The sequence below is a fragment of the Poromitra crassiceps genome, assembly GCF_964638095.1.
Source record: "Poromitra crassiceps genome assembly, chromosome: 7".
NCBI classification, from domain to species: Eukaryota; Metazoa; Chordata; class Actinopteri; order Beryciformes; family Melamphaidae; genus Poromitra; species Poromitra crassiceps.
This window is the reverse complement of record NC_139628.1, coordinates 15,814,167-15,835,993: the sequence shown is the minus strand read 5'-3', so window position 1 is coordinate 15,835,993 and position 21,827 is coordinate 15,814,167. Positions and strand designations below refer to the sequence as shown.

General features: G+C 45.9%; 1 protein-coding gene across 1 annotated transcript in view; it reads right to left on the bottom strand.

The window, feature by feature from the left end:
- Positions 1 to 21,459, bottom strand: part of LOC310779436 (uncharacterized protein) — a gene marked incomplete at its 5' end in the record, with an annotated part of 49,289 nt that extends 27,830 nt beyond the window's left edge. The window contains 6 exons of the mRNA XM_083639969.1: positions 10,610 to 10,783; positions 11,142 to 11,315; positions 11,935 to 12,130; positions 12,812 to 13,033; positions 20,573 to 20,923; positions 21,378 to 21,459. Of these exons, the coding sequence (XP_083496095.1) occupies positions 10,610 to 10,783; positions 11,142 to 11,315; positions 11,935 to 12,130; positions 12,812 to 13,033; positions 20,573 to 20,923; positions 21,378 to 21,459 (1,199 nt within the window). The remainder of the gene's footprint in view (positions 1 to 10,609; positions 10,784 to 11,141; positions 11,316 to 11,934; positions 12,131 to 12,811; positions 13,034 to 20,572; positions 20,924 to 21,377) is intronic.
- Positions 21,460 to 21,827: the final 368 nt, after the last annotated feature.

Below are 21,827 nucleotides of genomic sequence, written 5' to 3'. Positions count from 1 at the left end.
CGGACGCTAATTAGGCTACTTAATGGGAATAATTTGCTTTACACAAAAATGGAACCAAAAGATAAGAATTAGCCTTGTACCTAATAGGCTACATGATGGTGCATGATGCATCCATAAAGTCGATCAGATGAATATTGAAAGCCTGGTTACCATGCTGCATGTGGACAACACTTTCGTGTTATCTGCACCTGCACAGCTGCACCTTGTTGGCTGGCATCAGCGATGTTTGGTTGTTGAATTACACAAGGTGACACCATATCGATCTGCTTTGTTAAATGTCAATGACAGATATGTCCACAGTTCTGTACTAGTGTTCAGTGTTTACTGGCTATGTGAAGGGTTAACGCCACAGGGAGGCGCTATTGTACATTGGTAGTGTGTATCTCCCACTTCCTTCCGGTGCCCGAAGAAGAAAAGAGCCGGGCTTGTTATTCAGAGTGGAGCTGTAGCACAGACAGCTAGATGCTTGTGACCAACTAAATAAACTACGCCATAAAGGCTAAAGATATCATCTCTCTCCATCGTCTCATTTTACTCCCGGATGCAACGTGCTGCAAAGACGTATAACTCAACAGGTTATGGGCCCAGGAGTCGTTCGGGAGAAAAGTTTGCCGACTTCCACGTGTAAAGACGCAAGGTAAACGAGCGTGCTAACGAGCTAGCTGCGTAACAAGAGCCGCAGGCTAGCATGGATAAACGAGGGACAAGCAGGTGGCCTCGACTGGCATTCGACGGAGATGAGAGAAAATATGAGCTATGGGAGACCAAGATGTTGGGACATTTCCACTTGTTGGGACTAAAGGACACGGTCCTGGGAGAACCGGCGGCGGACCAAAGAGATGCCGACGTGAAGAAAAATGCTGACGCATATGCCGAAATGATCCTACTCTTGGATGATAAGAGTCTCTCACTCATAATGAGGGATGCACCCAACAATGGAAGAAAGGCTCTGAAAATATTGAGAGAGTATTATGCCGGTAAGGGAAAACCCCGGATAATTAACCTGTACACCACCCTGACGTCGCTTCAGAAGGCGAACGACGAGAGTGTTATGGACTACATCATCAGAGCAGAAATCGCCATAACAGCACTGCGAAATGCAGGTGAGACATTGGGGGATGGTCTACTGGTGGCTATGATCTTGAAAGGACTGCCTGAGAGTTATAAGCCATTCGCCATACATGTGGCACACACAAATGATAACATCACGTTTGCAGACTTCAAGACTAAGCTACGAAGTTTTGAGGAAGCAGAAAAGACATGTGCTGAGTCAAGCGACAGTGTGATGAAGACTCAAGGAAGAACCGGGCGGCGGCCCGCCAGAGCAAACACACATGACCGCCAGAAAGGCGACACAGAGATGGTGTGCTTCAAGTGCGGCACCAAGGGCCATCGAGCTAAAGAGTGTCGACAGAAGACATGGTGTAGTCGTTGCCGAAGCGACACACACAAAGACGCCACATGTAGACGCAAGGACAAGGACAGTAAGGAGAGACGGGACGGAGCATGTAAAGCCTCGGAAGAAGACGGTGACGAGGACTTCGCGTTCAGGATGAGGGACGGAGAGAACCGTACCCAGCAGCAGCCAGCTGGAGGCATCCAGGAGAGAGGACTGATGGTGGATACGGGCGCCACCTCTCACATCATTACCGACGTGACCAAGTTTAAAAACTTTGACAACGCGTTCAGACCGGAAAAGCACAGCGTCGAGCTGGCAGACGGCACCCGTTGCAGTGGGGTCGCGCAGAAGAGGGGGACTGCGGAGGTTTGCCTGATCGACGACAGAGGACAACGACACAAAGCGACGCTGAGAGATGCTCTGTTCATACCATCGTACCCCCAGAACATCTTCTCAGTGAAGGCGGCCACTGCAAGCGGGGCAACGGTCGTTTTCAAAGAAGACAAGGATGCACTGATAACCAAAAACGGCACCAGGTTTGAAATACATGTGTATGGCAAGTTGTATTATTTGCACACTGAGGGTGAGTCTATTGACCAGTGTAATGCATGCCACGACATTCAGACATGGCACGAAATATTAGGCCACTGCAATTATGATGACGTCCTAAAGCTGCAGAATGTGGTGGATGGCATGCAAATTAAAGGTAAAGCATGTAGGCCTGAACAAGAATGTAAGGTGTGTATTCAGGGGAAATTTGCCCAAACAAGAAATAGAGAGCCCGATACCAGAGCAGAGGCTCCCTTACAGTTAGTACACACAGACCTTGCAGGTCCTGTACCCACAGAGTCGATTGAAGGTTACAAATATGTGCAGTCCTTCACTGACGATTACTCGAGCGCAGTGTTTACATATTTTCTGAAAAAGAAAAGTGACACAGTGTTAGCTACGGAAAAGTTCCTAGCAGATGTATCTCCTTGGGGGAAAGTTAAATGTCTCAGGTCCGACAACGGGACTGAGTACACATGCAATGATTTTCAAACACTGATGAGGAAAAATAAAATCAGACACGAGACGTCAGCTCCGTATTCACCTCACCAGAACGGGACTGCGGAGCGGGGTTGGCGCACTCTATTTGAGATGGGTCGGTGTATGTTAGTGGAGAGTGAGTTACCAAAACCACTATGGCACTATGCAATACAAACAGCAGCGATGGTACGTAACAGGTGTTTCAACAAACGTACAGGGCAGACTCCCTACCAGCTGCTGACAGGCAAGAAGGCTAATCTAGCAAAAATGCAAAGATTTGGGTCGGTATGCTACACATACAAACAAGAAAAGGGAAAACTGGATTCCAGGTGCGACCAGGGGCGTTTTATAGGTTACGATAAGAACAGCCCGGCGTACTTGGTATATCACCCAGATACAAACAGAGTGCTAAAACATAGGCTGGTAAAGTTTGTAAGCAAGGCAGCTGCAGAGAAACAAACACAGACAGATGAGACAGATCCAAATGACGAATGTGACAGTGTGAGACAGCCTAGGACTAGGGACACCACACAGGAGGTTGACAGGAGCACAGAGAATGCTCAAGAGCCAAGTGTACACAGTAGAGGTGCACAGAGTGGTAGTCCAGGTCCAGTTATGAGGTCTACTGATCGAAACCAAACACAACAGAGTGTGACAGGTGGTGAACCTGAGGGCGGAAGGTATCCGACCAGAGAAAGGAGAAAACCAAGTCACCTAAATGACTTCGTGAGTGAAGACAGTGACAGTGACAGTGATGGGGTTCACACTACTGTAGATTACTGTTACAGGGCTGTATGTGGTGTTCCACAGACCTTTGGGGAAGCTATGAGGTCAGCTAACTCTAAAGAATGGGGAAAAGCAATGGATGAAGAGGTCAAGGCGTTAAACGACAACAACACATTTACCGCGACAACCCTGCCAATAGGCAAGAAAATAGTGGGGGGAAAATGGGTTTACTCCATCAAGAGTGATGTAGACGGAAAAGACAAATACAAAGCCAGATTCGTGGCTAAGGGATACAGCCAGGTGATGGGAATAGATTATGGCGAAACATTTTCTCCCACAGCAAACCTAACAAGTGTCCGGGTGTTGTTACAAAAAGCGGCACAGGAGAATCTACTCCTACACCAGATGGACGTGAAAACGGCATATTTGCACGCGCCCATAGACTACGACATCTACATTAATCCACCAGAGGGTTACGAAGAGAAGGATGATGGTATAGTCTATAAACTTGAAAAGTCACTTTATGGTCTTAAACAATCCGGGCGTAACTGGAATAGAGTCCTACATGATTGTTTAACTGGAGACGGGTTCACACAAAACCCAGCCGACCACTGTGTTTATGCGAAAGAGTCGAAAGACGAGAAGGTGATCATAATCATATGGGTCGATGACTTGATCATTGCGGCCAGCAATGAGAAGCTTCTAAAAGAAGTGAAAGAGATGCTTGCAGGGAGGTTTAAGATGAAAGATCTGGGTAGCCTTAAACATTTCCTGGGTATTGATTTCTGTCAAACAAATGGATGTGTAAAAATGTCACAGGAAAGGTACACTAACAAGGTGTTACACCGTTTTAACATGCAAAACTGTAGAACCAGAGAAACACCCTGTGATCAAAAACTTGAGTATTCTGAGGATGCTGTAAAGTTGGATGATGTCAGACTGTACAGGGAGGCTGTAGGCAGCCTGATATACCTATCAACTTGTACCAGACCAGACTTGAGCTTTGTGGTGAGCAGATTATCACAGTACTTTGCCGAGCCTACAGAGGAGCAGTGGGTTACCGTGAAACATGTGTTAAGGTATCTCAAAGGCACTGCTGATAAAGGTTTATGTTTCAAAAGAAACGACAGCGAGAAGTTAGGCATACATGCTTACAGTGATGCTGATTGGGCATCTGATACCAGTGACCGACGCAGTACCACAGGATATTGTGTAAATCTCAGTGAGAACAGCTCACCAGTGTCATGGAAAACTAAGAAACAGCCTACGGTTGCTCTCTCAACATGTGAGGCAGAATATATGGCACTGGCTTCTACCATACAGGAGTGTTTATACCTAGAGCAGCTACTAGAAGGTATAGACAGTTACAGGTACACACAGCCAATTGTACACGAAGACAACCAGGGAACAATTGCTCTTGCTAAAAACCCCGTGAGCAGACAGAGGGCTAAACATGTGGATATAAAATACCATTTTATCAGGTCCACTGTAAGCGAGGGAAGAGTAACTTTGGTTTATTGCCCTACTGATGATATGGTTGCTGATATTATGACCAAGCCTGTAACTAAAATGAAACTACTGAAGTTTGAACCTGTTATTTTTGGGGTTTGAAATGTGTAAGACAGAGAGTCCACATTGAATGTTGTATTTTCATTTATTTATTTTATTTTTGTATTGATTACAAGAACCTGTGAAAAAGTGGGGGTGTTAAATGTCAATGACAGATATGTCCACAGTTCTGTACTAGTGTTCAGTGTTTACTGGCTATGTGAAGGGTTAACGCCACAGGGAGGCGCTATTGTACATTGGTAGTGTGTATCTCCCACTTCCTTCCGGTGCCCGAAGAAGAAAAGAGCCGGGCTTGTTATTCAGAGTGGAGCTGTAGCACAGACAGCTAGATGCTTGTGACCAACCAAAAATAAACTACGCCATAAAGGCTAAAGATATCATCTCTCTCCATCGTCTCATTTTACTCCCGGATGCAACGTGCTGCAAAGACGTATAACTCAACATGCTTAGTAGGTGAATTTACTTCTATGAAATGTGTTGTATAAATAAAGTTGGCTTTCCTTGAATGCAATTCATGCAACACTTCGCTGCCAGAAAGTCAGCAGATGCACTCCGCGGCGGAGCCCGTTTTGGCGAGTCCGCCCACCATGCGAGTGCACCTATCCTCCCTGCTCAGCGGACTAGGAGAAGGAGGGAAGTCTTGTTGTTGAATGAATTTGTTCATCATACAGTAGCCAGGCTACACTAACCTATGAAAATATTCATTTGGGCTAGAAGGAGCTGGAAATCCCTCCGCTCGCCTTTCAATCCGGGAGCGGGGGATTTCACCTGAAAGTACACCGCAGCACGGGAATGTGGCCGTGCTGCTTGGCTCTGTGTGAAAGCAATTTCTGTGGCGAGGCTGCGGGCTTTGCGGGGCTCCCGAATTGCAATTTTGCGTGATCTGTGTGTGAAAGAGCCTTATGACTTGCTTAGGACTCGAAACTAAAAGTTTAGGTATCACCAACCATTGACCTGCCCCTTTGCAGACCTTCCCCTTTCAGGTCCGCAAACTGGGTATAATCCCCTGTCTTATCTGGTGCTCGTCTCCCAATAGTACATTTCTTCACTATCGTCTAGCAGTGTGATCAGGCCCAAAATACCTCATTTTGGGACCTACTTTCTGGAACCAAAAGGCGGAGCTTGATGTGACACAGTGACACACCTGGTCTGGGTGGCTGTCGACCGGTCATTAGCTCAGGTTGGTGACATACGAGGTCATCCTAGGCCACACCTCCGTGGGAGGGGAGGGACCAGACTACCCCATTTTTGGCACATCTGTCGTCCCCAGAATTTGCGCTTTTGGGGAAATAGGTGTGTTTAATCCAAAAAAGTGTTATACTGTAGTTCAAAATAGGAGAAGTATTGGTATAATTCCAGCCTATTTCCATGCTTTTTAGAGAGAGGATTGTCTCTTCATACTGTAGCATGTGCAGTTTATGATGAGTCGTGTCCGCCTTTCCAGAAAAAAGCCTCGTTTTTTGTAGTATTTTCTGCTAACCAAATTATGGTTCGTGGGGGAAGAATAATAACCTTGGAAAAAGACAAAAAACCCATGGGCGAAAATAGCACCTTTGGGTATGTGTTTTTCCGGGAAAAACAAGATAACCCTCCTTAGAGAGTCCTTTGTTTTAGCACCGAAACTACCCAAAGGCAGAGAAGTTATTTTGAACGAATATAAGGGGATGTAGAAGAGGGGTCAAGAGGGGGAAAAACCTTTTCCTTATTGTCGGTGTCTTTGCATAAGCACTTACGTAGTTCTCTCATTGCCGCTTCTTATTTGAAATAAGTATATCATGGCTGTTAACATCTTTCAGTTGAATAAAAGATATAGCCTGAGAGAGGATTTATAATTGAAGATTTCACTAGTTTTTCTCCAATAATTATGCTCTAACCTTTCGTCTTAATTTTTATAAGAGAGGAAGGTTTTCTTTTCTTTTGTGAATTAATTTATGAGCTTTTCAGCTGTGTCATAAATCTTTCATAATAGGATAACCTTATTTATTCTTTAAATTTCATGATCATGCACCTCACTGTCATAACTGTTTTGAAAGGCATAGTGAGTGCTGTCGTCCTATGATGTAGATGGCAGAAAGGAGCATATCTCACTCTTGCCATCTCACACTTTTTTTTCATTTATGGGAATTTTATTTTATTTAGTAGGCATGCCTCAGAAAGGTCATTCATGTCTAGTTTTCCGAGCCAGACCTCGGCCCTTTGCGTCGCTTGTCCCCTTCTGGGATTGGACGGGATGGTTGAGTCCATACCGTCCGCTTGAAAAAGTGGGAGGAAGCTTTTTCGATGCAGCCACTAAGGAGGTTTGCTTTGAGCCAAGCTTTTTCTGTTGGGGGCCGTTCTGGAGCTCCGTGAAGCAGCGAGGCTGTCATGAACAGTGTGGCCGAGCGGGAAGCTCTTTACACAGGCTTCGGTGAGGAAGACTAAGCCCTTTCATCGGCGCTGTGGAAGTCTCATTAAGCACGATGTTATATTAAGAGGCTCCCTCATAGTTTTATCTTTGCAAAGCTGCAGTCTCGCGGGAAACGTATTATATGAACGTTTTTAGGAGATGAGGCTCTGATAGTATAGAAGACAAGCAAGTCTGAACGTCAAAAACCCTCAGGAAAGTGGGGTTTCTGTTGACGGCATTTGTCATGTTGGCGCCGTCAAGCTTGTGTACTATCAGAAAACACATTTACCCTTCATCCCCGATATGTCTAGTTAAGAGGGAGAGGGGGTAAAAACTTATGTTGTTTCTTTTAATATCAAGCTGGTGATATTTCAGGTTTTATATCAAACTCTGCTGCCATTCAACATTAATGAGGCTCTGGTAGTTTTGAAAGCATGCTAGTTTCATGACGGCAAAAAGCGCAGGGAAAGAGTCTTTTTAGGCGCCGTCAAGCTTGAAACATTATATGCTTTATCCCCATTATCTTAGTTTTTAAGAGAGAGGGGGTTGAGGACATACCTGTATGTTGTTTTTTCATTATCTAGCGGGTGATATTTAGGCTTCATATCGAACTCCGTTGTTATCCAGACATTACGCCGCTTGGCCGGTGGTGCTGTTCTGACCACTTTAGGTGAGCGGATGATCGCAGTGTTATGCCTGGGCAATAAGACCGCACTCTGTGTTACCCTCCTACACAAAACCAGAGTTTCTTTGAACGTGGGCATTTGTTAGGGCACTTTTTATGACTCTGGTGAAGAGTAGCCAAACACCCGGCACTAAACTGGTTTTCACAGTCGCTCTAACGGAGACGGTGGTATGCTTAGGTTGAGAATAATAAGCTCTTTATTAAAAAGGTGGCGGCCCTTAAAAGGGCCTTTGTGTCTTTGGGTCTCAACCAGGAAGTCAGATGTTTCTTTTGACCTTGCAAGGTGGGGAGCGGCGGAACTGGGCCCATCTCGGGCTGGGCGGCTGTTCTTCCTTTGGTGAGGCCCTTAACGCCGGTGGGTTGAGCATGCTTTGAGCGTGCTTGGATGCAGCTGGAGAGCGGCTCACTACATTCTGTAGTTTTGGGCCAAATAACCCGTCAGGGGAAATAGGGCCATCAAACAGAGTTTTACGAACGTTGGGCGGAATATGAGAGTTGTTTAGCCAGATGTTTCTTTGTATCTGTGACTGCCAGGCTATGATTCGGGAAGAGTTGACGGTGGATGCCTGGGCCAGCTGGAGAATCGCCATCATATATTTCCCCACCTCAGTGGCAATCTCGGGGGGAACGCCGCTCTCATTGTTTAGGAGGAGAGCAGAGACGGCTGAGGCCAGCAGTACCGTATTGTTTTGTGCCGCAATGGTCTGTGCTGCACACCGATGAGATTTCTCCGTTAGCTGGGCGTAGGTCACATCTCTGTCGGCGGTGGGCGTCAGCCCAAAGAGAACTGATCTGGGAAGGAGGATAGCCACCAGGCTGTCTTCTAGAGGTGGGACAGAGGGAAAACCGGAGTCAGTTTCGCCAGCTACCCTCGTAATGTCAGCCCACCTCGATGCTGGGGCTTTTTCTTTGCTGGGTTGAGCAAAAGCACACTCCTTTAGTTGTATGCTGCTATCTGGTATGCTGGGCCAGAAGGGAAGGCAGGCTTTGACGGCAGGCTCATTATAGACATCACCTGAGAGCAGGCTATGGCTGCTGGGGGGAGCTCAATCCCCTTGATGACGGCCGCCTTGGCACTCATGTCAGGGAGGTCAGATAAGAGCGCTTTAGTGGAGAGTGTCATTTCAGCGGCGACTGAGGGAATCGGAGAGAGGGAAGGCATCGGCCTTAATGCCTCTTCTCCAGTGAGCATCTCCCCGGACCCAAAGCTTCCAGACGGGGAAGGTGGGGAAAGGGAGACAGATGAGGCCAGGGAAAAGACATCATCATCATTATCATCCTCTGCTGCTGTCATAACGGGAGCTGGTGGAGCAAGGTTTCAGCTTCGTCAAGCTTGACGTTGATAAGGTATTCCACACGTCGGTGGAGCTCTTCATATGACAGCTCTCTGCAGTAGGGACAGGCAGCCTGCAGGGGATGGAGAGCAAGCCCCGCATGGTGCGGCCCTAGACACAAAGCATTTGTAGTGCATGTCATCTGCAGTGATGTAACCGGACCGGCATTCTTGACAGTTTCGAACACCAGGAGGGAAGCGGCCGTGGATTTGTGATTTGTGAGATGACGGCTCATCTCACTGGTTAACGCTGCTCATAGTTGTTCAGTCTTCTCGTGCTGTAGCTCATGAAGAATTTTTGGGAGAAGCAACAGAAACACTAGGGGCTAGGCGCGTAGGGATAGATCCAGAAAGTAGGTCCCTAGAGGGCGAATGCTAATAGAAAATGAACAGAATATTGTGTGCATGTACCAGTGGCGTGCCTGACCAAGTTGGTGCCCTAGGCAAGATTTGTGCTGGTGCCCCCCCTCCCCCAAAGAAAATATAATAAAAATTATATCGCAGCGAATTCCACCACTGCAGTGCAGGCTCAGAATTGCCCTTCCCCAGTGGCGCTGGAAGTACTTTTAGGAAGGGGTACTGTAAGGAAGGGACTCTGGGTGCTTCGGTGCTGCCCGCAAGGGCAGCGCCGAAGAAAATGTGATGTTTTTTGGACTTTAATCCATATTTAGAAGAATATTTAATTTTAAATTAACATTAGGATTATACTGTTGTGATGTCATTATTCAGTATCTTCTCCTTTTCTCACTCACTTTCATATAAGCACCTGCTCTCCCTTTAGTCGTTTTACACTACAACAGACAGCAACACAGGCATAAACACTGAACTTATTATTATTATTATGGAAAACCAGATTATGATGAAAATCAAACACTTTTGAAGAGAGAGCATATTAAATAAGATCAGAGCTGGGAAGCACAAACTGTTTTTTAATGCATTTTGTTGGTGGTATAAACACAAGACAGCCAAATCCAACAATTTCGAAAATCCCATTTCTTGCCACCAGGGGGTGCTGCAGCACCCTCAGCACCCACCTTCCAGCTCCCTTGCCCCCCCCCCCCCCCCCCACTCTGGGAAAAAGCTCTGAGCAGGTAAAAGGGGGCGCGGCCGCGCAGGGGGTGGGGTGGTATGGATTAGGGACCATGGTGAAAGTGCTGCAGCCCAGGCAGCCAGAAAGCCAGAATTAGAAAAATGATTTCACTATTATTTAAAGACTTAAGATGTTGTTGTGCTTATTTTTTGTCTACTATTGTAAAATAATAGTAGGCCTATTATCATGAAAAAGTATTTCTAAAAAATAAAATAAAAACATTTTTTTTTTTTTTTACCCTCTCTGGCGCCCCTAACGGCTCAAGCGCCCTTAGCATTTGCCTAGTTCGCCTAATGGACGGCACGCCACTGGCATGTACAGTAAACATAGTCAGTGTGACAGAGAAAATGTGTGTGACTCTCAGCCTTCTAGCAGACATTGCCTCTCCATACCTGAGAGAGTCCAGCCTCCAGCGTGGATCCTCCAGTGCAGCACAGAGCCGCTTCACTCCTGACGCTCCTGGATGATTGTAGCTCAGGTCCAGCTTTCTCAGATGGGAGGGGTTGGAGCTCAGAGCTGAGGCCAGAGAGGCACAGCCTTCCTCTGTGAGCAGACAGCCTGACAGCCTACACACACACACACACACACACACACACACACACACACACACACACACACACACCAAAGCAAGCTATATGTTCGATATCTTTATGTATACAGCTGTAAAATAGTTGCACAATACAGTCAAATTCATCCTTGCAATCCGTGCATCAACTGATGATGCAAGCAGAGGGAATGGTGAAATATCGTCATGGAAAGTAATTGAGAGGAGTTACAAAACAGTGCTACATGTTGACATCAAAACTTTTAAAAAATTAAGCAGGAAAAGATCCAACACAGTTCAGGTCAGCACAGACCTTAGTTTGGAGAAATGTGTCAATTAAATTGAAAAAAGGGGAAAAGGAAAAAGTGAATGCATATTACCTGAGAGACTCCAGTCTGCAGTATGGACTCTCCAGTCCAGCACAGAGGCGCTTCACTCCTGAATCATGCAAGTCATTGTTACTCAGGTCCAGCTCTCTCAGACTAGAGGACTGGCAGCTGAGAACTGAGACCAGAGCTTCACAGCTTCTCTCTGACAGATTACAGTCACTCAGCCTGAAGGAGAACAAGACCAGGCAAGCCTAGTTAAGCCGGACCCAGACTGCTGTCCACTGTTGTGCAAGTTCACATAAAAGCTTCTGTTCACACAGCTTTAAATTAAATAGTTCACATTCATAGTTCACAATTTTGAAAATTTAACTAATGGCAGGGTAAATCTGGGTGGGGAAAGTGAAAAGCATTACCACCACTGAGGTGTCCTAGAGCAAGGCCCTTAACCCCAAACGTTCCTGTAGTTGTACTGGTCAGCTTCTAGGTATGAATGTATGTGTGAGTGTGAGCTCCTGAACGAGCACAAACCTTTTAGACCACAGCACTTTTACCCTCGATCCCCCGCCCCCCCCAAGCAACACACATATGTCACTGTCATATGTCACCTACTTCATATCCCTATGACCCCTCCCCCCAAACACCACACATAGGTCCCTAGTCAATCACCCTACACACCCCTCAAATCCCGGCTCTCTAGCACCTTCCGATCCCTATGGCCAAGACTCCGAGTGAGTGAGTCAGTGAGCCCCTGAGGCTTGTCTCCTATGTCTGGCAATTAGTGATAGAGACAAACAAAAACATTGATATTCTCTGTTTCAATCTATCCAGTTTTCTAAGCACTTACACAGCTTTATTGGAGGCTTTGATCACTGGTTGCAGCCTCAGAAGAGCCTCCTCTGAAGCAGAGTATTTCTTCAGGTCAAACACGTCTAACTCTTCTTCTGATGACAGTAAGATGAAGACCAAAGCCGACCAATGAGCAGGGGAGAGTTTGCCTGTGGAGAGAGTTCCTGATGTCAGGGACTGTTGGATCTCCTCCACTAGAGAACGGTCATTCAGCTCGTTCAGACAATGGAACAGATTGATGCTTCTCTCTGGAGACAGATTCTTCTTTATCTTCTCCTTGATGTACTGGACTGTTTTCTGATTGGACTGTGAGCTCTGTGTCAGCAGGCCTTGTAGGAGTTCCTGATTGCTCTGCAGTGAAAGACCCAGGAGGAAGCGCAGGAACAAGTCCAGGTGTCCATCTGGACTCTGTAAGGCCTTGTCTACAGCACTCTGGTAGACATTTGGTTTAGATTTCAACGAATATTTTGATTGTGGTTGTGACATCAGATTGACGTGATAGTCAATGAATGAGACCATGATATGAACAGCAGCCAGAAACTCCTGAAGGCTCAGATGGACAAAACAGAACACACCGTGCTCCCACCCACCGCGCTCCTTTTTAAAGATCTGTGTGAACACTCCGGAGTAATGTGACGCTGTTGTGATATCAAAGCCACTCTCTTTCAGGTCTCGTTCATAGAAGATCAGGTTGCGTTTCTCCAGCTGCTCAAAAGCCAGTTTTCCCAGAGAGAGAATCATCTCCTTATTCTCTGGTGTCCAGTGTGAATCTTTCTCAGTTCTCCCATGAAACTTGGCATTCTGCTGTTTGGTCTGAATCACCAGGAAGTGGATGTACATCTCAGTCAGGGTCTTGGGCAGGTCTTCTATCTTACTGGTTTTCAACACAAACTCCAGAACATTAGCAGTGATGCAGCAGAAGACTGGGATGTGGCACATGATGTGGAGGGTTCGTGAAGTCTTCATGTGGGAGATGATTTTCTTGGCCTGCTCCTCATCTCTGAATCTCTTCCTGAAGTACTTGTCCTTTTGTAGGTCATTGAAGCCTCTCACCTCTGTCACCATGTCAACGTAGTCACCAGGGATCTTATTGGCTGCTGTAGGTCGGGTGGTTATCCATATGCGAGCTTTGGGAAGCAGTTCCCCCCTGATGAGGTTTGTCAGCAGCACGTCCAGTGACGCTGACTCTGTAACATCAGTCAGGATCTCGTTGTTGTGGAAGTCTAGAGGAAGTCGACACTCATCCAGACCGTCAAAGATAAACGCAACCTGATGCTTGTCAAACCTGCAGATTTCTTTGGTCTTAGGAAAGAAGTGATGAATAAGTTCCACCAAGCTGCACTTTTTATCTTTCTGCCGGTTCAGCTCTCGGAAAGGGAATGGAAATGTGAACTCTATATCCTGGTTGGTTTTGTCGTCAGCCCAGTCCAGAGTAAACTTCTTTGTTAAGACTGTTTTCCCAATGCCAGCCACTCCCTGTGTCATCACTGTCTTGGGTAGTTCATCTCTTCCAGATAAAGTTGTAAAGATGTCTTCACATTTGATTAGTGTTTCTGGTCTCTGGCTTCTGGATGCTGCTTCAATCTGTCTGATCTCATGTTCATCATTGACACCTCCACCCTCTCCCACTGTCATGTCAAGCTCCGTGTAGTTCTGATTCACAAGTGTTGGGTTTCCTGCTCTAGCAATCCCATCAAACAACAACTGAAATTTCTCCTTCATATTCCATTTGTGTTGACGTTGACACTCTGCAGACGTTTCTAAATGAATAAACAACAGAGTAAATCAATGAGAGGCAAGTAAAGAGTAATGCAATCATTTACTGATAATTTACACATTCCCAACTCAACGGACCCATTCAGCTCATTACTGCTTGGTGGACAACAGGTGGACAACTGGTTGTTGAGTCGGTTCTTATTACTCAAGCAGGAGTTTCATGCAACCAATCAGATTCCACACTTTGCTGATTCCCATAAAGCTCTGCACTTCTCATTTGCTGCTGTTTGTTATGTTCATGTATGTAAACTACTTGGGGGGAATCCTTTCAGTCAATACACACAACATTGGTCAGGCCTGGACTGGCCATCTGGCAATTCTGGCAAATGCCAGAAGGGCTGATGTGATTTTGGGCCGCTCGGGGCCGGTCTGACCGCATGTTTATTTATCCCCTCAATGCAGCCGAAGTATGCTGTCAGTCAGGTCAGCCCAAATCACAGTGGGAAGAGAGATGGTGAGTTCTGTCAAGTGGTCATCATGGATATTGCATGGTCTGAGAGGCGGAGACACCGCCCCCCCCCCCCCTTTCCAAAAGTAGACTTGGGCTGCTCCGTGGAGCGTGTTCCTCCATGTCAAAATGTAAATGTAATTAGGCTACATCACTCAACGCGGCCACGGGGGAATAGATGCATGTCTAACTATATCTCAACAAAATCATGAACGTAAACAAAGCAAAAGGTGGCGCGGAAAAGAAAAGAGACAAAAAAACGTAAGAGTCTTGAAGCCAATGCAGAAAAATGTTGCATGTGTGTTTTTGGCTGCTGTGCTATGCGTGATTGAATGTGTTTGTGTAGAAGTGTTCTTCGAGACTATTATTGCTGCCTTGTTATGGTGCGGTGCCTCATGCCACCTCATGCCTGCAGTTGTTAGCGGGCCATGGCCAGTGGTGTGAACTGTGAAAGCTGTGTTGATTAACGTGGTCTCAGGAAAACAAAGCTCCTTCATGCTATATGGCCTATAACACAAGAGAATAGAGTAGTCATTGTAGTATGCTGTCCTCTGCTGCATTAAACATCACTCTGGTGTTTTTTTCTCCCCTCAGCCAGGTCAAAATGCAAAGAAAAATATCATCATTCTTTAAAAAAAGAATAGAAAGTCCTCCCAGCCCTGTCTTCAGTGAAGAGGACATATAGGTTGATGCAAGGGGCAAGTTTAGTGATAGACTATTTTTCCTTTATGGTAATGCATGCAGATTTAATTTGTGTGGTCTCCTTTTTTTGTCAAGTCCATTGAGCCTGGACAGTGACAATGTACTTATGGCCCATTTCCACCGCAGGTAGTAGCGCGATCCCGCTCCGCTCGACTCGATAAATGGTCTCATTCCACCGGTAAAAACCGTCCCAGCCCGGGTTGAGTTGGGGTTGAGTCGTGCTACTTTTCGTCCCTGCTTCATTGGGGTTCTAGGGCTGCGAACCCGGTACCATACGGTGACGTGAAAACATTGTTGACGACTGATTGGTCAGGCAGAATCGTGTTTACTCTGTCTATCTACTGACTGTCAATGCAATGCTGCATATCAGTTTAGTAGGCTTACCTTCTCTTCTGTTATGTTATTTCCATCAGTCTTTTGTGTTGCTGCCTTCGCCTCTGGTGAAATATAATCATGGCGGTGGTTTCAATTGTTTTGAGAGAGAAAAAGTGCTGCTGCTCAGGAAGCCCTTGTAGTTGAGTGCAGCGCTCCGCTAGGCCGCAGGCGGGTCTTTGGTGAAGCCGCGGTCTTGCCTGGTGAGAGGCCGCCAGGGTAGAGGCTTCACTCTAGCACCTCTCCCGTCCGCGCGCAGCGCATGCATGTGAGTTTGACTAACAACAAAGTGATATCCATTCTCCTGGCCGATTGTCACTTTTGCCCATGTACACTGTAGGTCATTTAGAGGCACCAGTATTTCATAAACAGTTTAAAAATTCTGTGGATGGATTTAATTGTAACGTTATGTTATAGCCTACTTCGGCTATAGGCGGAGGACAGATATGCGGTCGCTATGACGACCAGCTGTGGGCGGGGGTGGGCGGGGGCAGATGATCGGCGGTCGAAGCAGAACATCCATCGGGCCGAAACGAGTAGAGCCGACTGGTGACGAGCTGTGCAGGGCAGTAAAATGTGGTGGAAATGAACCATTAGTCTGGTGCCAAAAGTTCGGCCCTGGTCGGCTGGTCTGGACCTACTGCCAGGGCCTCTTTTTGGTCTCAGTCCGGCCCTGACATTGGTAATGATTGTATAAAAGGCCTGATACCCCTGAGGAACTACTTTACTTGGATTATGGATAAAGTGATGATGCAACATGTACAACGAGACTTAAGTGAGAATCAAGTTTTTAATCCATCTATTCAAATTGAGCAATTCAAATTAAAATATAAACAATAAAATTTCACATCTATTTCGGAAGTTTCCACTCTTTAAAACTCAGGCTTACAACCGATTGCTAAAGGTGTGTGAGGCCAGGTAAATAGTCCAAACAAAGAGTGAAGAGGCCTTGCACACTTTCAAAAAATGAGGCATACGGATGCAACAAATCGGGCTTTAATTCACCATAATGCAAAAAAGTGACAAGTGATACAAACAGAAACAAGAAAAAAGAAGGTTTTGGTCTCCAGACCATCGTCAGCCATAGTCTCAGCTGCTTGTAACAGGCTTAAGTAGGCAGACGCGGTTCTTGAACCAGGCCAACAGGCAGTCGCCTGGGGCCTCGTCCACTAGAGGGCCTCGCAGACCAAAGCATTTATTTTTTAGTATCTCCCTACCGGCCTCCCCCCTTCCCCCGCCCCCACTGAAACACTTCCCCGTTTCTTCTGGACTGGTCACTCCAAACGAATATAAAAAATAAACCTGACTATCATCATGTTGTATCACCCACATTTCACACTCTAATAATGGACAATCTATTTCATTTGATTTCCACCACTTGCACGCGCGGGGAGGATGCCTGCCACGCCTCGGAGGAGGAAAGTGACAGTGACAGAGCCGACTCAGCCGAGTCACCCACGGTGACCACCGATAATACCGATGATGATGACAGAGGCAGAGAGGACGCGCAGCAGGCTGAGGCTGATGTTACTACGTTAACGTGGGAGTCGGACTTGGACGAGGAGGAGGATGAAAGTGTCAGAGCTGCTGACTCTGAGTTAGCCACGGATGATGATGATGACAGTGGTGTCAGTGACACAGAGCAGCAGCAACCCAGTGAGCCCACCACAAATCAGACACCCAATCTAGCTCGCCTTGATCCAGCAACAGCACTGATTATTGCACCATCATCACAGAGTGACGGTGAAAGCAGTACATCTTTAAGTGACAGTGAGACGGCATTGTTGATTATTAGTGAAGACCCCGCATTATGGCCAGCTAAATTGACAGATAAAGAGAGAGTTGAAATTGTAAAAAAAGGCCCCATACAAATAAAGAATATTAAGTTTCCCATAAATACTACAGACAAACAGCCAAGAAGGTTTACAAAAGAAAATTACAACATAACAATGAAAAACGGGGAGAAAATAACAAGGACGTGGCTACAGTATTCAGTCAGTGCAGATGCTGTATTTTGTTTTAGCTGTCGTGTCTTTGGAAAAAGAGACATACTGCTGGGCAGCAAGGGCTTTCGGGATTGGAAAAATATCACTGCCCATCTGAAAAGTCACGAGCACAACAAGGATCACATAGAAAATATGGAGAAGTGGCATCTCCTGCCTCACCTGCTGCCTGGCTGTGACCTGCTCTCACATTATGCTCTCCTACTGCCTGTGAGGATGTGACCTGCTCTCCCTGTGATCTACTGACCTGCTGCCTGGCTGTGAGGCTGTAACCTGCTCTCCCTGTGATCTACTGACCTGCTGCCTGGCTGTGAAGCTGTAACCTGCTCTCCCTGTGATCTACTGACCTGCTGCCTGGCTGTGAAGCTGTAACCTGCTCTCCCTGTGATCTACTGACCTGCTGCCTGGCTGTGAAGCTGTAACCTGCTCAGATCTCCTACTACCTGTGAGGATGTGACCTGCTCTCCCTGTGATCTACTGACCTGCTGCCTGGCTGTGATTGTTAACAGCTAAACTCCAGCACACACACACAGTAAGTTAAGTATACAGTTGTACACCATCCATTCCCTCTTATAGACAATGGTTTAAATGGCAAGTGTTTCTAGTTATTCAATGATATATTTTTCAGTGGAAGTCATCTCTCTCCTCCTTAAGTTATTTACTTGTCCCCTTCTCTTCTTCTCTCTCTTCCAATGTCTCTCTCCAGGTTGTTCCAACATCCCAACATCATCATGATGACCTGACTGCCTGTGGCTGTGATGTGGTGATCATCTGAGTGTGTGGTGAGATCTGACCATGTGATATTAATTAAAGGCTATATACTTATATTACTATTGCCACATTGTCTTCTTCTGACTGGTTATTCTGGTGACTATTCTGGTCAAGTTCTTCAGGTAGAACAGTAAGAGTTCTTATTTATATGTGTAAAAAATAAGGGGGGGGGGCTCACACATTGATCTTCGCCTGGAGCCTCCAGATGCCTAGAACCGCCACTCTAAGTAGGCTGGTAGCCACAGGGAGGAGTCTATCATGGCTGGGGCAGCACATCAATTACTCAATCACTAATACTAATGTTGTGATCGACACATTATGGACTGTACTGTATCATGAGAAATATGAATGAACATATCATGATTTAACAGGCTCTCTTCTTTGTCTTGACATTCCTGCTGGAGAGATAACCAAATGGCTGGGTCACACCCTACAGATACCAGCACAGCTGGGGGCCGAGCCTCAAAGTCTTGCCATTGTTTTATCTCTCAACCCCCAGGACGTTTAACACATCCCTGAGCTTCAAAGACCAAGTGCCCCCCACAACCGAAAGGTGAACAGAGAGACAACACCCTTTCAGTTGAACTTACAGAATGGGTTGAGCCCACTCAAATAACACAAAGTGGGCTGGGCACAGCCCAACTCACCGAACGATGTGATTGGCCCACCATGCATGCTCATTTTAATATGTGATCTCCAACAAAACTGTTGGGAAACAGTTTTAACTCAGAGTCTCAAGTAAGCTATCGCACGCAGCTGAACCAAGGGTTGGAGGGGCCAGAGAAGCCGGCTCCCCTCACCCGCTCTCGGCACCCCCTGCAGGCGACCAAGCCCAGAGGGACCGAGCCCTGCAGGCCTGACCAGGGCCCAGAGGACTCCGAGCCCACAGCAGCACCAGAAATCGGCTGAAAGGCCAGCCGTAAGTCCCACGAGAAATAGCATGCGTAAACTGAGATAGTTCTACTTAATCTCAGTTTAATTTAAGTCGGTTTAGTGTTATAAGTCGCACGGAAAAGCCCTTCCTGTGCTTTCAAACTCGCGCGTAGACCAGCCGCTCTCCTTGCCCAGAGAAGCCCAGCTGGACCGCAAAACCCGACAACAAGAACGTACCGCGAGCAGACCGCTCAGCAGACCAAGAGGAGCAGAAGAAGCAGAAGAGCCACACCGCAGCAGGGCCAACCAACTGCTGCAGACGAATGACGCAAAAGACCCACCGTGGTGCCAGCCACAGAGCGCAGCCACCCACTGCTCTGCAACGAACAGAGAGAACTGCACGTCAGCCCCGGCGTCAACTCAGCCAACCTCGAACCTCCTCCTCACTGCGCCTGAACCCACCGCGCGTAGGACAACTCCCTAACCAACAGGATCCTGCTCAACGGAGTGGAACCCACGTGAGAGTTCATTCATGGTTTAATGGTCTGGGCAGAGTTAGGGGTTAAAATGCATTACCATGTATGTTGATGTACAATGTTCGCACACTGTTGAATGATATAGACGCCTGAAGGTGAGCGCCAAGTTCGGAAGAACTTAGCAGCCATCAGCGGGCCACACTCCTCTCTCTCTCCCTTGTTCTCTCTCTCTCCCTCTTGATCCCCCTCTCTCTCCTTCCACAAAATTGGCAAAACCGCCATTTTGAAAAGGAGGCGGTCTTCACACGACCAGACCGCCTCTCAGCCAATCCCGTGATTACCTCACAGAGACAGGCTGAACGAACCTCCCCTCCTCTCTCTCTCACACACACACACACACACACACACACACACAAATGCTAATTAACACCCACTTACACACACACACACACACACACACATTCAAGCCTGCTTCTGACCTGCAGACTTAAGACACACACACACACACCCACACACACACAGTGATACTATGTTATTCATATTAGGGGTTAGCTATAGATGTGATAGATTATTAGTTGTAAAGTAAATGTGATGAACTGATATTTTAATCATTATGTTAATGTCAATTGATATTGTGATTTATTAAATCTTTTTATTACATAATGCTATGAATCTTGGTTGTTATTCATGAGGTATTTTATCTGTGGAAATCTGTGACAGAAGCTTACGAACTTTGACCCTTCAATTAACTGTACAATGTACATTATATCATTATGAGACTGATATGACAATTTGGTTTGGTGTCTAAACTAGTCATAACTGACTTTTAGACAGGTCTGTAGCCTGAACTACAGTGGTGCCCCGAATCTTACAGAGAATACAATATTTTCTGTCAAATCTAATAAATTTATGAATATTAATAATTCATAATTATTAATAATCATATTTCATAACCAAACCAGCTCCTGCGAGCACAACATTAATAATCAAGCACTAACCCGAAACAAGCAAGGTGTCTACAAAGCAGACTTGGGGATACACACAGAGAACCCATGTATATGTTCACAAATAGTACACGTATACACAACAATGTATATAATATGCAATAAACTGACGAGTATTCTACTCCATAACATCTATTTCTGCCCATATCTTCCACCCAAATAAGTGCCCCTTGCTCTTAGATGTTATTCTGTTAATCACTGTCCAACTTACCATTTTCTTGATTGTCCGGTTTCTCAAGGTTGTGACGGCCCTCCCCCTCTGCCTGTCTGTGGCTGACACTCTCACGCATGAGAGGTGCTTGGCAGAGTGGGGCAAGGTCCTCTACAAGAAGTTTGTGCTCTGTCTTAAGGATATCATAGAAGATCTCTTTGCCTCTATTCCCACTAGCATTCAGTGAGTTATACAATTCCCTCATCTGGTTCTGGGTGGTAGGTTTAGATATCACATTGGCGTAGCCTTCATGTGTGACAACATTCTCCTTCAGGAGTTTATCCAAGATCGGTTTGACCATTGTCACTCTCTGGATCAGCTCATCCCGATGTTCATCCACAAAGTGTTGCTCTGAAGAGAAAGGGAATGAAAAATGAGCTGGTTGGAGTGAGGATCAGGCTAAAATCAGCTTATATCAGTGAAATGGTGAAATAGTAGGCTGTTTGTGCTTTTCCTGATAATTGCCTTGAATCATTCTGTTCTATGGTTGCTTGATCTAATTCGATTTTCTGATACCCTTGAGGACCTTCTTTACTGGGATTATGGATAAAGTGACAATGCAACATGTACAAGGTGACTAAAGTGAGAATTCACCCACTGTCTATTCAAATCCACATAAATTACTAAACACAAATACAATACAATGAAGACATACTCTCACAAGGCTACCTGTCTCTCTGCACATCTATTGTCTGGATGTAGGTCAACAAATATATACAATGACAGCCTGCACTTTATATAAATTGTTGGCATGTTTAGATAACATGATTCAAATGTCCCCTTTTTAATCTTCCCATGACTTAACTCTGCATTAGATCCTTCATGTTGAACTCTTCCTCTTTGAAATCCTTCAGCGTTTGCAAGCCCTTCTCTTTATCCGTCGCCATTGTTGCTCCCTGATAAAATCACAGGAAATATCCAACTCCAAGAACCAACTTTATCTATTGTAAAGTGTCAGAAAGGGGCTGTAAAAAAATTAAAATATAAACAATTAATTAAAAAAATAAAAAGGCAGAATCTTCAGCAAATGAAATCATGAACACTTTGAAAGGCTGATTGATGATACTTCACGCTGTGTACAAGCAACCAGATCCACATTTACCCTATTAAATTGTCTTATCTCTATTCAACTCTGCTTTCAACATTTGTTTTCCACTTGTGAAACCAGGCAAGATTGTATCCAGTAATAAAAATAGAGTCCGCACACTGGCAGCTGCTCCCAAATATTTATTCGACCACAAAAAAGTGTGACGTT